We start from the raw sequence: 17428 nt of genomic DNA on the forward strand, positions 1-17428 counted from the left end.
CCACAAGTTAGAACATTGGTGGTTAAAAAACATAAAATCAAGAAATCAACAGAGTTGTTATCAATATTCCTTATTAAATGTTTGCACAATGCACACATCTCATTTACAATATTATATTTAAAACAATATTCTAATAATCTAATAATAACCCAGTCCATTATTATTATTATTATTATTATTATTATTATTATTATTATGCATTCCACTCAGTTCTGTTTCATTTATTATATAGTGCTTGCAATCAGATATCTTAATATCTTTGTCTTAAAATAATGAATTTACTGGTGATGTTTAGAGAAATAAGCCATTATTTCCCCTTTGCTCTTTTATTTTGGAAAAACAAGTTTTAATTGAACCAGTTTTGTCTAGTTGTTAAGGCACCAGGCTAGAAAATAGGAGATTGTGAGTTCTAGTTCTGCTTTAGGCATGAAAGTCAGCTGGGTGGCTTTGGGCCAATCATTCTCGCTCATCCCAACTCACCCTATTGTGGGGGAAATAGGAAGAGGAGGGAGTATTAGGTTAGTTACAAAAGTAATAAAGGTGAGATAAAAATATTTCAAAAATTGAGTTACAGTATATATACTAGAAGCTTGATTAAGAGATAAGACAAGATAACCTTTATGGTCACTTTTTCAGGGCACACACTGGAACATATTAAAAATAAAATTTTGATGCCTGTTCAAAAAGAATATGTGTGTGTGTACATTTGTATGTATGCATCTATGTATAATATACATTAAAGTTATCTTTTTATTCTTGTATGTGATGAGGAAGAAGTTATGTTTGATTTATTACTTCTTTTACAATGACATAAACGTTTGACAGGTTTAACATCAGTGGTTGGACTGTGATGACTTAATCGTAGGTTTTAAGAGTAATTTAAAGTGATCTTTGTGCCAGAGTGATAATAGTTTTTTTATGGAAATGCTCTCATATAGTTAGGGATAAGAAGTAATTTATAACTTAGCAAGCAAAAGCTACAAGTTAGTTATTTTTTTTACCATACTATCAGAATTGAGATACAGTCTAAATTAAGCAACTGTGACTTAAATTTGGAACTTTACTGATTGACTTCCTTACTGGTTTTGTTTTTTTTAACAACATAGTACAAAAAAAAATTTATACAGATATATCAAACAAAAAGTCATTTGAACAAGTGTGTTTGATTTAAACACAAAACCATTTAGTTCATTTTTTGTTTTTCAGATAATAGTTGGAAACTAAGTTAGTCAGATTCTCTTATTCATGGACTGCCATGAATGATTGGGTTGATTATAATTATAAATGAACTTTTTAACCCAAATACGGCAGTATTCTAGAAGAAAATAGTATGTATCACTCAGGTGCTGCAGATGGTGATTTTGTAGTTCAGAAGAGACTCCAGAATTCCTACAATAGAGAAATAAATGAAAAAAATGACTAGTGCTTCTAAATTGGTAGCCTAGTGAGGCAGAAAAATATTTTTAAGGTAAAACCAAAAACAAAGTCAAATTCTCTCTCAGCCAATTACTTCTTAAAATTCTTGGTTGCCGAGCAGTTAGACATTCAGAGAAGCTTTTGTACGGAGCACCTTTGTACATTTCTGTAGAATGCCAAAGTTCCATGACACACACACAATTTGAAAAGCATTAGCCCTTCTCTAATCAGTCAAAATAGTTTATAACCAGTTTGGGGGATGGTGAGGGGTTTTTTTTATCTTTCTTTGTATCTTATGAAAGATTTTTGGGGTTTTAGACCAAAGTAAACCAAGTATGAAAGGATATAGTGAAAGGTAGTGAAGGGCTTAAAAGTTATAATTTAACTATAACAAACCAAGTGTCAATTTATGTTTCATAGAATCTCTAGACCTTTATGTTTCATAGAATCTCTAGACCAGAGGTCCCCAACCGCCGGTCCGCGGACCGGGACCGGGCCGTTGGGGTTTTCCAGCCGGTCCGCGGCGTCGGAGACCCAAAGCCCATGTGGAGGAAGACGGAGCCAAGCGGGGCCACCCGGAGACCTTTTCCCGTCTTCTTCTCCTCGCTCGCTCCCCTCATAGCCAGCAGCCCCGCTCGCGGGGGGATGCCCGTTCGTAGCTACCAGCCCGCCAAGCGTCGAGGGGGCTTCCGAGGCTGAAGGGAAGAGCCGGAATGCCCTTCCCGGGTTTAGATTGCTTGCTGTTGGGGGAAACGGAGGAGGCGGCGGCGGCGGTGGGGCGCGATCGCCTACTTTCTGGAGCGAGGAGAAAAGAACCGCCGCCTCCTCCGTTTTCCCCAACAGCAAGCAATCTAAACCCGGGAAGGGCATTCCGGCTCTTCCCTTCAGCCTCGGAAGCCCCCTCGACGCTGGAGGGATGGTTATGAGGGGAGCGAGCGAGGAGAAGAAGACGTCCCACTCATCGCTCCTGAGGGAACGGGCGAGGGCGTCGGAGACCCAAAGCCCATCCTGCGTGGAGGAAGACGGAGCCAAGCGGGGCCACCCGGAGACCTTTTCCCGTCTTCTTCTCCTCGCTCGCTCCCCTCATAGCCAGCAGCCCCGCTCGCGGGGGGATGCCCGTTCGTAGCTACCAGCCCGCCAAGCGTCGAGCGGGCTTCCGAGGCTGAAGGGAAGAGCCGGAATGCCCTTCCCGGGTTTAGATTGCTTGCTGTTGGGGAAAACGGAGGAGGCGGCGGCGGCGGTGGGGCGCGATCGCCTACTTTCTGGAGCGAGGAGAAAAGAACCGCCGCCTCCTCCGTTTTCCCCAACAGCAAGCAATCTAAACCCGGGAAGGGCATTCCGGCTCTTCCCTTCAGCCTCGGAAGCCCCCTCGACGCTTGGCGGGCTGGTAGCTACGAACGGGCATCCCCCCGCGAGCGGGGCTGCTGGCTGTGAGGGGAGCGAGCGAGGAGAAGAAGACGGGAAAAGGTCTCCGGGTGGCCCCGCTTGGCTCCGTCTCCCTCCACACAGGATGGGCTTTGGGTCTCCGACGCCCTCGCCCGTTCCCTCAGGAGCGATGAGTGGGACGTCTTCTTCTCCTCGCTCGCTCCCCTCATAACCATCCCTCCAGCGTCGAGGGGGCTTCTGAGGCTGAAGGGAAGCGCCGGAATGCCCTTCCCGCGTTTAGATTGCTTGCCGTTGGGGGAAACGGAGGAGGCGGCGGCGGTGGGGCGCGATCGCCAAGTTTCTGGAGCAGATAGGCTTTGAGTTTTTGGCTGGGGGGGGAGAAGTAGGACCTTCCTAAGTTCCCCCCCCAGTCAAAATCACAAAGCCAGGCAGCCCCCAGCCGCCAAAGGAGCCTCCTCATTCTCCCTGCCCTGTGGAGAAGTGTGGAGGGCTGCGTCACTAAGCTCCACCCCTCCATAACCCCACCCCCATATGACCAAAGCCCCCCCACCGGGCCGTAGAAAACTCGTCTAACTTAAAGCCGGTCCCTGGTGCTAAAAAGGTTGGGGACCTCTGCTCTAGACCACTGTAAACACTGGAGGAATAATTTTCAGTTGCTGAAGAACAAATTGAGTATAAGAATATAGAAATGCTAGGGAAATTAAAATACTGAACTTTAGATATTTTTCAGATTAATGAAAATAAAATAGCTGCTGCCACTAACTATATTGGAACAAGACATGTACATCCTAAGTCAGTGATGGTGAACCTATGGCACGGGTGCCACAGGTGGCCCGCGGAGCCATATCTGCTGGCACCCAAGCCGTTGCCCTACCTCAACTCTAACGTGCATGTGTGTGCCGGCCAGCTCATTTTTGGCTTGCACATAGGCTCTGGGATGGTGTTTTTGGCTTCCAGAGAGCCTCCGGGGGGATGGACGAGGGCATTTTTACCCTTTCCCGGCTCTGGGGAAGCCTTTGGAGTCTGGGGAGGGCAAAACATGAGCCTACTGGGCCCACAAAAAGCTGGGAACAGGCTGTTTCTGGCCTGCAGAGGGCCTCTGGGTGGGGGACTCTTTTCGCCCTCCCCAGACATTGAATTATGTGTATGGGCACTCACACATGCGCAATAGCGCACACCCATGCTCTTTTGGCACTCGAGGAAAAAAAGGTTCGCTATCACTGTCCTAGGTATTCACAACCTGCTTATAATATGATGGTAATGCAGTACAGAGGATTCTCGTTAAGTGAGGCAAAGAATAAAACACTGAGCAGAAAGTATATTTCTACTAGGACAAAGTGATGTTCCTGGCATAATACAAGAGGGGAGATTGTTGTTCTCATAGTTTTCCTTAGATGAATCTTCTCCTTAGGATCTGCAGATCCCTCTGTTTACAACAAGAAAGTAGGAAAGGGCAGCAGGAACGACGAAAAGACAAAATCCTTTTGTGGAACATTGGATTCCAGCTAATACTTTCAGATATTCAAATATTGTTGGAAATATTTTTAATAATAGAAAAATTACTCTTGTGACAAAAAAAATCACTTGGCAGAAGTATAGCCTTTCATTCCAGATTAATCAAAATTATTATCTGATTTGGAGCATAATATCTAACATGATGTATGCCTTAACAGTCAGTCTGAAAATGAAGCATTTAACATCTATAAAGTCTGGTCTCAAAAATGCCCAAGAAGCTATTAAATATTCAAGAATCCTTGTTCATAAATCTACTCAAGTATAAACAAGGTGTAATATCCTCCCCTTTAATATATCTGTAAAGATGAAATGTTTTCTCTGAGTACTATTAAAATGGATTGAGATTATTAATTTGATTGAGCAAAGATGCATTCTACATATCAATCGACCATTCAACTAACCTACTTTACACCCACAGTATGGTGGGCTACTTTTATGTATAATGTGACTTTTTTTAAAAAAAATTGTTTGCTGCCCTAATCACTTTGTGATTTCTTTTCCTCTAGTTACAGACATTTAATATTGCTAAATCCTGCAAAGAAGTACAGGACTTAACAAATGGTGTAGCCCTGGGTTATGTTCTTCATGAAATGTAAGTTGTTATTATTTTTCATTATTGAATGTGCATGCCACCTGATTCCCAACAGTGAAATTTAAATACAATTAAAAAGAAAAAAAGGACAATAATGACAGAAGAATGAAGCAGCGATTCTCAATTCCCCCATCAAAGGTATGGATGAAGAATCACTCTCCACTGCTTTTCTAATGAACAGCAAAATAAGAAGAACACAAGTAAAGTGTTATAGGTAACAGCCAATACCTTGACCCAGTATCCAGAAACAGACTGACAACGAGGGCATCTCATGAAGCAGAGGCAAGCTGGAAGTGGGCTTTTTCAGGCCAAACAGGGAGCTAAATCTTGAACAAAACATGAGAGATACCTAGAAGTGAACCCTCTGCCAATCATCATGTTACTATTTATAGAGTTTTAGTCATGGGGATGCACACATTCATTTAACACTTTTTAAGGGCTTTGTGTATTGCAAAGTGACAACTCTTGAGTCATTTTAAATTATCTGAATTATATTAAAGCATGGACTCAGTTAAATGGAAATAGATTTCCGAGAGGCTGTAAATTATTTAAAACAATTATTAAATTAATATCGTGCATTACCATATTACTCTATGGGAAAGCAAATAGGGAGAAAGCGACAATTGTAGAAATTGGGCCACCATAGGAGACTGGGAAGATGGAGGAGATATGCGCTGCTCAGATCACTTGTAGAAGTACAAAACAATATTTAAAACATATATAGAAAACCCTGAAGACTATTATTCTATCCAATAGAAAGTGTACATAGTTATTAACTCTACAGTAACATAAAATGCTGTATGTTGGTTGAGAAAAAGAATAGAAGAAGGGGGGGAAATTGAATTCGCTTTCTAAAGACTCTATAGTTTATAGTACTGTATCCTGAAGAAGGATGTAGCTGGTTAGCTAAATTCCCAAGGGAGAAGCATTCCTTGTTGTGGAGGAAAATAGGAGATTCTACTTGCAGTTAAATTTAAATTGCAAGTTGAAAGAAAAGATACTCCTTTAGTACTCTTCAAGATTTTTGTCACTTCGAAGGTATTCCTGGAGTGCATATAGTAGAAAGCCAAATGTGCTCTAGATACAGTCCAATTTGTTTAAGACTTCATTTTTTCCCTGATTATTGCAGCAGAACAAGATTGAAGCTGACCGATGAAATTCAGTTTCACCACCACCACCCAAATATATATATATAACAGAGACTTGTCAGTACCGTGTATGCTACTATGTTGGGTTAAAGTACATATAAACTATGAATGTATGTTTATATATGATATATCTTTAAGAGAAGTGTGACTGCTGGCCATAAGCGGGAGCCAACGAAGTTCCTGTTTAGGGGAGTTTTTTCTGATGTAAGGGAGGACAAGGGCACCACAGACAAAATTAGTAAAATTCTGCACAAACATAACATCAAAACTTCATTTTGCACCAACCAAAAAATATCTAATATCCTAAGGAGCCCCAAAGATAAAATCCAATTGGAATACCAAGGAATCTATGAAATCCCTTGCAAAACATGTGCAGCCACATACATTGGACAAACCAACCGAAGAGTAAGTGCACCCCTTGCAGAACATGTGAATGCAGTTAAAAAAGAAGAAAAGGCTTCCTCCCTTGTCCAGCACATTAAAAAAACAGGTCACGAAATTGACTTTGAAAAAACTAAATTACTTCACAAAACAGAGAATTTATATAGAAGAATTGCTCTAGAAGCCATAGAAATTGAAAGGAGACCCCTTTGTATAAATAAAAGAGATGACACGTCCCGCCTACCAGAAATTTGGAAACCAGCCTTAAACAAAATAAACAAAAAAAACACTTCATAAAAATCACCATGTCAATCCTTCTAATAATTATGATTTTGGAATTTTGAAATTTGGAAACCAGCCTTAAACAAAAAACACTTCATAAAAATCACCATGTCAATCCTTCTAATAATTATGAATTTGGAATTTTGAAATTTGGAAACCAACCTTAAACAAAAAACACTTCATAAAAATCACCATGTCAATCCTTCTAATAATTATGATTACACCAACCAATCAGATCACTGAAACATAATCACCCAATCTAATTGCTACATTCAAACCAAATCTCCACCCCCACACTATATACTAGGAAGAAATGACAGTTGCAAACATTCCATTTTACAACAGCACGAAGCTTGGAAACTTCAGCCTGATGATGGTGGATGTGATTTCACCGAAACGTCGCATAAACATGCAAAATATTACACAGGGCAAAACCCGAACTCAGAACAATCTACATACATATACCCGTGAAAATTTACGAAAACATATATATATATATATATATATATATATATATATATATATATATATATATATATATATATATATATATGTAGATTGTTCTGAGTTCGGGTTTTGCCCTGTGTAATATTTTGAGTGTCTATGCGACGTTTCGGTGAAATCACATTCACCATCATCAGGCTGAAGTTTTAAGCTTCGTGCTGTTGTAAATATGGAAATATTTCCATATTTACAACAGCACGAAGCTTAAAACTTCAGCCTGATGATGGTGAATGTGATTTCATCGAAACGTCGCATAGACACTCAAAATATTACACGGGGCAAAACCCGAACTCAGAACAATCTACATACATATACCCGTGAAAACCTACGAAAACAAATATTTTTATTTCAGTGATCCTGCCTGGTTTGACAAAGCTTGGCTAAGCCGTATTAAAGAAGATGCTGGTGAAAGCTGGAGAATAAAGGTAATGGATTATTTTATCAATACATACAATATTGTTATAATGATAATGTTAAAAATACAAATAAACATAGTTTAGTTTATTTGATGCTGCATGCTTGTGATTCAGAATATTCCTAGACCAAACTTCCTTATGCATGCCTGTCTTTCTGGATGTGCTTCATAAAATTCGATAATATTCAAAACAGTCCTAGTATTCAATAAAAATTACTTTTAATAAAAAGAGGCAGAACAAAGGATCAGAGCTGTAGAGAAACAAATGGAACAGGCACAAAAAGCAGGCCTTTGTTCCAGTCTTTTCTTATCTTCAGTTACCTTTAGCTTTGACTTCACAACCAGTACCGGTACTATTATCACCATTGCATCAGGCCAGGCCAACATTGCCCCTAGCTCAAACCAACCTTGCAGGGACAGCCACAGATAGAGATTGGTCCCAGGGATGGCGCAGACTGTATCACCTGCCGAAGCCTCGGAGCCTCAGAGGTCGAAAAATGACACTTCAGCTCAGGCCCAATTCCAAACAGTTGCAACAGTCAGCTACATTCATGCCAACTGCGGCAGTCTTAAGTCCTGGCATTGACACCTGACAGCAACTCCCGTCATCTCTACAGGGACATGATAGCAAATGCTTATTCTCAGGACATTGCAACTGGCATGCAGTAGTGTTCTCCCTTTCCCAATGTTCAGGACCCAGCCCAGGAAGTATGCTCTACTGTGGCTTTGCCCTATTCATGCCAGGTGTCTGATTTAGGCTAGCCAGTAGCCCAGGAAGACAGAAGCATCCCAGATGAGGATGAGGATTTGGCCCCAGAACAGCCAGCCTACACTTTATTGCACAAAGCTGAGATGACTGCCAATTTAGGGGTGGCTGACAAATCATCTGAACCATCCGTTGGCATTGATCCAGCAGCCGGAGCTTTTGCTAAACCAGAAAGTGAGTCAGATGTTATCCCTCCCTCAAAGACATTTATCAACAACATCAAACAAGCCTGGAGCTAACCAGTGGCGGACCCGGGCCCATCAGCCACAGATTGCAAGTTTTATGGGTTTGGCCCTGTAATAGAAGATTTGTTGCAGTTTCCGCCTGTGAACCCACTGGTTGCCAGCCTGGTTTCTACTGCAGTCTTCCCAGGTGAGGTTGTGGAGGACCGCAAGACCACATGGTTGCTGCAGGCTTCTATTGCTGCATCCTTCTTCAACTACACTTCTATCACGTGGTTTAGGGAGATGCAGTCCTACTTGCGATCTAAAGACTCAAGACTCAGCCAGGATTTCAATCAACTATTGGCTGCAGCGGAGCTCTCTGTAGATGCAACCCTTAACTCAGCAAAGTTTGATTCTCGTGCCATGACAGCGGCTATCTCTTCTCACCGCCTAGTGTGGCTTCGTAATTGGCGAGCAGATGTACGATCAAAGTGGCGTATGGGGGACCGATTATTTGCAGCATCTCTGGACTCCATCTTGGTGAAGGACTGTGATAAGTGCAAGGTACTGCCCAGAGAAGGGCAGACAGAAGGTCTACACCATATTTTCAAAGACAGAGGTTGTATGTCCCAGGGGCAGACAATTCCAGCAATCAAGACACCCCTTCCAAGGTTCAGCCTCCCAGGAGTTTCATAGAACAAAGTGACTTAGCAGGGGACATTCCCATTGGACTTCATTTGGACTTCATTTCTAAATGAAGAACATTGCTGGCACAAACTATACATCTGCAGAGGCTAATATGTATATATTAACCAAACTTCCCCCTTCAGACTGATGGAGGCCCTGTTTGAATCTTTCCTCCCATCCTCCATGGGGTGAGAAATCTCATCATAGACAATTAGCTGTGGATCAAGTCTTGTATAGCCATGGCATATGGCAACCAGAACTGTCCTGTTCCCGACAGTTACCACCCATTCCACATGTAGCCACACAGGCCTTGGTCGAGGACGTTTGAAGAGCCACTACATGGTCCTCTCCTTCCACTTTTGTAAGACATTATAGAATGTTTGCATTGGCAGGGGCTGCATTCAGCAGACATGTTCTCCAGAGGGTTTGTGCTATCCCTGCTCCCCTGGTCCAGCCTGAACCCGCCTCAGATAATTAGGCTTTGATATATCCCATGTTGGCTTCTCCTTAGCAGCGCACTGGAGAAGTATCGTTGACTTACCTGGACGATCTTCTCTGTGTGCTGTATGGAGAATCCAAACCCACCCGGGCTTTGCCCAGGGTTGCAGCCTTGCTCTTGGACAATAATGGACTTTACTGACTTCCTTTCTACACCTTCGTTTTAAACTGACCTATTAGGCAGTTAGAGGGCACTCTCCAATTTGAATAAATTAAAACTCAATCCCTAGCAATCAACTAGAATTGACCCATGTTGTACTGTCCACGCAGCGCACAGAGAAGATCGTTCAGGTAAGTCAACGGAACTTTTCTTTTGGCAGGGTCAATTTTGTTAGAATGATGGTATTTTAAGTGGTCTATTGCATTTGGTACTATATAGGCAACTAACATGATTATTTTTGTAGGAGTTAAATTTGTTGAATAAAGACTGCATTTCAGAATTTAATTATAACTTTGAAATATATGAAAATAGTGCATTCTCACTCAATTGTCATTTTAAATATTTTAGGCTAGCAATTTGAAGAAGGTTCTTCAAGGAATTATGGATTATTATCATGAGGTATGAAAAACAATAACAGTCCATAAAATATGCAATTTCTTCTTTAAGAATTGTCCTAAAAATGCGAGTTTCGGATATATTTATACATGACGAGGCAACAGCCACTATGATCTCTGGAACATTTTAAAATTTATTAAAAACTACTAAAATTAACTAAGCTTTCGTTAGTCCTCTACTAACATCGTCAGAGTGTTAAAATCCCCATTGAAGACAGTTGATTTTATATGATGCTGTTCACTTTGCTCATTGCCGGCATTACAGGCCTACACCAATTTGTTTTTAGTTTTAAATCTCAGTTTACAGACTATTTTATCTATTATTTTCATGTCTGGTATACATGTAAAACCTACGTTGATGAGCTTAACTAGTTACTAACTAGTATACTATTACTAGTATTTTGTTCCATGAACTCTTTGTAAGCAAATGTATTTATATGAAAAGGAAAATATTTTTTAAAAAAATATTTTTATTTTTCTATCTGTTTCCACTTTAGGTGCTATACTGTAATGATTAGTATTCAATTTTTTTTTTAAAAAAGTTCAGTTGCAGTACTGATTACTGGTGAATTTCAGTAAATTTAACATCGGTGTGAGGTATAAAATAAATGAAGAAATTCCCTTTTATATAAAAAATAAATCCTAAGACCACATTTGGAATACTGTGTTCAGTTCTGGAGACCTCACCTACAAAAAGATATTGACAAAATTGAACAGCTCCAAAGACGGGCTACAAGAATGGTGGAAGGTCTTAAGCATAAAACGTATCAGGCAAGACTTAATGAACTCAATCTATATAGTCTGGAGGACAGAAGGAAAAGGGGGGACATGATCGAAACATTTAAATATGTTAAAGGGTTAAATAAGGTCCAGGAGGGAAGTGTTTTTAATAGGAAAGTGAACACAAGTACAAGGGGACACAATCTGAAGTTAGTTGGGGGAAAGATCAAAAGCAACATGAGAAAATATTATTTTACTGAAAGTAGTGGATCCTTGGAACAAACTTCCAGAAGACGTGGTGGATAAATCCACAGTAACTGAATTTAAACATGCCTGGGATAAACATAGCCATCCTAAGATAGAATACAGAAAATAGTATAAGGGCAGACTAGGTGGACCATGAGGTCTTTTTCTGCTGTCAGACTTCTATGTTTCTAAAACTAAGGCCTACTCTCTTTACTTAGTTTGTTTCTTCAGGGAAGTGTATTGAGTAAAGAGTTGGGATAGGATCAGATATTAAAGCTTTGTGGGTGACTTTGAGCAAGTCACAACCTCTTGAACTAACCTGTCCTGACAGGATGGTTGCTGTAAAAGGAAAAACAAAGTAACTGCATGTGATGTGAGCCCTCAGAGGAAGAAAGCTGAGATATAAATTCAACAGCAACACCCCCACCCCTTCATTTCATTATAACTCTGGATTTTTTCTTTTTTAAAAAAATCTGCAGTTTTTGACTCGGCAAATCTCAGAAGATCTTCTTCCTGATTTAAACCAAATATCTGAACATTCTAATCCAGTAGAGCTTGGCAGGCTGTTGCAGCTCATTTTAGGCTGTGCAGTCAACTGTGAAAAGAAGCAAGGTAAATGTTCTTCTTTGAATAAACAGTTCAATTTGTCTTTTATGTCAGCGAAACTGAAATATTAACCCTTTCATTTCTGGGTGAAGCAAAATAAAAATTGTAGTACTTAGACTCTGTAAATATTTAGATATTTAGGCTTGAAAGGTGATCTCCAGCATGTTTTTGGAAGGCATGCAATACATGAAGCCAAATAAACACATTGTTGATGTAGAAATTTTGGTTAATCTTTTTACGATGCATTGTCGCCTAATCATTACCCAAGCAAGAAAAATCCAGGCAAAGAAAACAAAGTGAACCCCTTCTGATTCATTCCAACAAGAGAAGCATTAGCACTGTCTTCAAGTGATAGATAGCTTGCACTTGAAGTATTTGGGGAGATGATACGCCTGCACATTTATGGTTATAGGGTCATTCTTTGTCAAGTGGACCAGGTGAAATTGAAGCCTTATTGGAAAAGAAACCATCAGAAAAACAACATATATGATAGAAAAAAAGGTGCTCTTTCTAATGAAATGAAGATGAAGATGATTGAAGGTGATGAAACAGCTTTTTTGTGATGGTTTCTTTTCAAATAAAGCTGCAAAAATCAGTCAAGTGGATACCTGGTCCACTTGACAAAGAATGGCCCTTTAGCCATGTTGTCCAGTCACGCCCCCTGCAATCCTTCATGTATTCTTGGAAAGTGAATTCCTTTTGAAAATTACCTATGCCTGTTTAGAACCAAAAACAGAGTTAACCTTGACTGTATTAGTATGTTATGCATGCCATACCAACGTATAGTATATAGTGTGCTACGCATGCCATACCAATGTATAGTATAACTTGACAGCAGGGTATTTCTGGTTTATACACTTCACTCTCCTATCAGGAAGCGGAATTCTATCCAATTGGCAGATACTGTCCATCAGCAGATGGGTATTGTTGGCTACAATGCAAATTACATTGCTTAAGATCTTCAGTCTATTGCTGTAATACAGAACTGTAATGCAGAACGCAAGATTGCTAAGATTCAACTACAGAGAGGACTTTACAAACAAACTGAAGACAAGGCTGTCCATGTTATGTATAACATGTCCTGGATCTTTATTTGTTGTGTGGAATATCTCATTTAAAAACAACTCTTTCTTTGTAGAACATATACAAGTTATAATGACACTAGAGGAGTCTGTTCAGCATGTCGTCATGGCTGCTATCCAAGAGGTAAGAAAAAAAGAGTTAACAGAAAAATTGGAATTGATTCTTTTTTCAACAAAGGGGAAGAGCTGGAGTTACCTAGTGAGATAAGTAGAGATAAGATAACTAATATTCTTACTTAAATATTTGTGGTTTCTGATCTTTCATATATATATCATGTTAGTTTAAGTTATGTAATGTTACGTAACTTAATTAAGTTGGCAGTGAAAAGGCTTGTATGAAAAAAATGTGTATGTATTGAACATGGATTATTTCATATATTTTAATGAAAATAATATCAGATAATCTTTTAGTACTATCGATCACCTTTATGACCATGGATAATTATGCATTTTGGCTTGATTTTTTATTGTTGCAGTTAATGAGCAAAGAGATTTTGGGCTTTGTTGCAAGTGATATATCTGGTGATGTGGAGCTACAGGTAAGTGATAACTATCTTTTCAGCTTTTAGTCATCTTTTCCTGTAATATTTGATGAAAGTCTCAGTTAATGAATTTATCACTGTGCGTACTCTTTCATTTCTGGGTTGCTGCAGAATCTCACAGGACAGGAGTATGAAAAGAAACATTCTGTTTTGTAATACTGATCACCTAGCTTTTTTCAAATCTATCACAATCCATTCTGTTTGGTGGCTCAGGAGAGAGGGGGGGAGGGATAGAGAGGGAGAAGAGAGAGAGAGGGACGGAGGGAAAGAAAAATAGAGGAAATGTATTTGTTAAGGGAATAAGTTGATTTTAAGTTAACATCTTTATAAGAGGCTGCGATGATTGCCAATCTCAGTATGGCAATAACTCATCCCAGCTTATATTTCAGAGAGAAGTGGGAACAAGGAGATAAGGGGCAGTGAGGTGGAAAGATAGGTCAGAGAGAGGCTAGGAGTCCTAAACCTCCATCTTGCAGAAATACAGGTTTAGAAATATATTTAGTAGCTCTGTAGGGTAAGTATTTGAGGGAACATAGATGTATTATTTAAAAAGTGGTTTATATATTTTATAAACCATTTGCGTTCTTATATAAATGTTATTTTACTTCTTTGTTTAACTATTAACCTGGAGTGCTGCCCTATGTTCCTTAAAGAAAAAAATAGGGAGAAAAAGAAAAGCATTTAAAAACAAAATAGAGTTTGCTGCTGACAACAACAGAAGTACATTTTGCAGAGATAGCAATATTTTGATTATTTTAAAGAACAAGAAGATCCCAAGAAAGAGGTTCCAAGGTCCAGGAAAGTGTATTACATATACAGATTTGATTATCTAGAACAGCGGTCACCAATTAATGGTCCGTGAAAAAATGTTGGTGGTCCACAGAAAAATTATTTGCATCTTTTATATTGCGCTAAATCAGGGATTCTCAAACTGTGGCCCCTGGGCCGGATACGTCCAATGAATACTTGTGTTGTTGCAGAGAGTCTCCACCTTTGGGGTCTTTTTCTGTAGATCGGAGGGGGGCAGGATTTCCGACTTTGGGTTTGCTTCAGCCTCCTGACGCGGGGCTTTGGGCGAAGGCTGGAGGGACGTGCCACTGGTGGCAAAGAGCCAGAGGGCCTTGTTCCAATGGGACTGTATCATGGCCATCTCAGCCTGTTGAGTCTCCAAGCGCTGGTACCTGGCCATGCACTCCTGCAGGTCTTCCCTCTGCTTGGAAAGCCTATGCTTGTAGTCCTCAGTGAAGTGCTTCTGCTGAACCTCCTTCTTGGTCAGCTTTTTCTTGTGGGGGCTGTTTAACTCCAAAAACTGCTTCCTATTGGGGCCTTAAGGGGCCTGGGCGGGCAAGCGAGGAGAGGGGTGAGTAGAGGCTGTCGAGGTGCCTCTCAACGTGAGTGACATCAAGTTGGCCACGCCCACCAAATCACATGAACATCTAGCCACCCCCATCCAGCCAGTCTTTAGGCTGGTCATATTAGTGGTCCATGGGATTTAAAATTGTGAATTTAGTGGTCCTCGAGGTCCAAAAGGTTGGGGACCCCTTATCTAAAAGGTATGATCATTACCAACTTGCTTTATATTTAATCAACATTCTCCCCCTCCCCCAAATACCCCTAAGTAAATTTCACATTTACTGGAGAATAAGGTCAAGAAATTTGTTTTTCTAATTGATTATCTCAATATTTTTAAAGCTGAAAAGAGCAGTGGAAGAACTTAATGAAGTCATAGCAGAAAAAGAAGAATTGAAGCAAAGATGTCAGGAATTAGATTTGCAGGTAACCACACTTTTCCAAGAACATTTCATTAAGGAAAATGTAATTAATTAATATTTACCTTAAATGCCTAAAATTAAATTGTCTTAAAAACATCTTCTACCATGCTGTAATGTTTTGTTTTCCTACAGTTCATATTAGTTTTAATATTAATTATGTTATCATTTTAGTACCTAGGGACTTTTTTCTATGAAATTAATGTCCAAAAGCCTTTCACTGTTATTTTGAATGTGCTTTGTTGCAGATTGTAGAAATAATATTTTGTAGCTTTTTCATCTATAGGTTTAATATACAGTGTTTAGATATAAATCTATTGCAAGCTATAAATACGTGTCGCTCACAACAGTTATTAATATAAATTAATATAATGATTCTGAATCTGAATTCATACCTAAAATTGATTGCAGTTCATTTTTACAGCTGAAATATCATTTGACAAAGATAACACAATATAATTTAATGCCATTGTGGTATACTGAGTATGACTATTTATTTGAGTCTAAATATACATACTTCTTGCTTAATCTAATTGTTAATAAATTCATTTGTAAGGTCTCTGTGTCCCATGATATTTTACAAGAATTTAAGAAAGGTAGGTTTATATTTCTTTCAGGAAGACATAACCCAAAGAGTACTTTGCATTTTAAGTATCCACGAACTAACATGTAATATGCTGTGATGTTTTGCTGTATTACAATTAACATGGTGGCTTTCACCACAAAAGATACTTAAGGAGCTGTTTTGTTAATATGAGAATCCTTCTTTGATTGTTAATATACTTACAGTATTGTTATGCTCTCACTTTCTATCTTATGATATTTTCAGAAATATTCATAAAATGCATGAATCTTTTTATCCACTGATCTATAGATGTGATGCTATCTAAATTTTACTTAATGCAACTTGTTTTGGCTGTTGGAATTGCTTTTTACACAACTATTCAATACTAAGTATTATTATTTCTCGGTTCTCTGCTGTTATATCTTCAGTTTATAAACTGATCAATTTTTTCTACGTGTTAATGATGTTTCCCCTTTTAATTTCTTTTCTACTTCTACAGAAATGTGGGAATTTTATCTTGGTGGATTTTGATCTGATTCAACAGGACAATTCTTGTGTTCTTGTGTTAGATGAAGGAAAGGTGTCTTGCTGGAACATTCCAGAGTCTACTTGACTCAGTTCTTATATAATTTAAGACTGTTTTGAAGTTCTTCCCTTATTTACCACTTCGTATAACAGTCTGGAAGACTTTTTTCATGTTGATTTTGCTTTGTTACTGTTGAGTGGTAACCTTGATTAAATAAATCCTAAGATGTTACAGATTTAGAACAGAAGAGCTGCAAATAGAGGATCGGTGTGCAGCTGAAGATTGTAGATTCACAGAGAGAAGTGCAAGAAAAATGCATATACTGAAATAACAAGAATTTGACTTAATTTTATTTGGTTGTATTTGTATATTAATGCAATGCAATCATTTTTATGCTTATCTGCTAATCTGTGTGTATGTATGCACCTGTCCACACACACATAATTTAGGAAGCAGATAATTGACTGGGGGTTAATCACTTCCTTTTATGAGATAAAATTCCTTGTGCCAATATTCAAATGTTAATGATCTTCATGACTTTATAATTCTGAAGTGAATTTTTTATCTTTAGGTGGCTGCCCTTCAAGAAGAAAAATGTAGCTTAATGTCTGAAAATGAGATAATGAATGATCGATTGGATCAGTTAGATGGTTCATTTGATGATACAAACACAGCAGTTGCCAAAAAGTATTTTCACGCACAGTTACAAATAGAACAGTTACAAGAAGAAAATTTCAGGTATGAATTAATGTAACCCAGCCATTTTCTCCATCACTGTTGTAGCTTGAGTTGTTCACTGAAACAAAATAGAAAACATTTCTTGATGCAAAAAGATACAGTATAGCTTTTGTATATTCCCCATTTTTTATTCTGACCGTATTACATATTTCTGAGCTTTTTATTGTCGCTTTTGCAGGACTAGCGATGGTCTATTAGGCCTGGAACTGTCAGAGGCCAACCTTCTTTTATATTCTCTTCATTTATGACTATTTCTCGAAGAGACCTTGCCCACCTATCTGTATCATTATAAAAGATCATTATAAACTAAGACGCCTTAAACAAG

General features: G+C 39.0%; 1 protein-coding gene across 1 annotated transcript in view; it reads left to right on the forward strand.

The window, feature by feature from the left end:
- The window catches only part of HOOK1 (hook microtubule tethering protein 1), a 42480-nt gene that overhangs the window by 2113 nt on the left and 22939 nt on the right, over positions 1–17428 (forward strand). The window contains exons 2-9 of the mRNA XM_070746012.1: positions 4824–4909; positions 7577–7649; positions 10263–10313; positions 11755–11887; positions 13020–13087; positions 13440–13502; positions 15198–15281; positions 16937–17103. Coding sequence (XP_070602113.1) covers positions 4824–4909; positions 7577–7649; positions 10263–10313; positions 11755–11887; positions 13020–13087; positions 13440–13502; positions 15198–15281; positions 16937–17103 — 725 coding nt within the window. The remainder of the gene's footprint in view (positions 1–4823; positions 4910–7576; positions 7650–10262; positions 10314–11754; positions 11888–13019; positions 13088–13439; positions 13503–15197; positions 15282–16936; positions 17104–17428) is intronic.

This window comes from Erythrolamprus reginae, chromosome 3 (genome assembly GCF_031021105.1).
Source record: "Erythrolamprus reginae isolate rEryReg1 chromosome 3, rEryReg1.hap1, whole genome shotgun sequence".
In the NCBI taxonomy this organism is placed as follows: domain Eukaryota; kingdom Metazoa; phylum Chordata; class Lepidosauria; order Squamata; family Dipsadidae; genus Erythrolamprus; species Erythrolamprus reginae.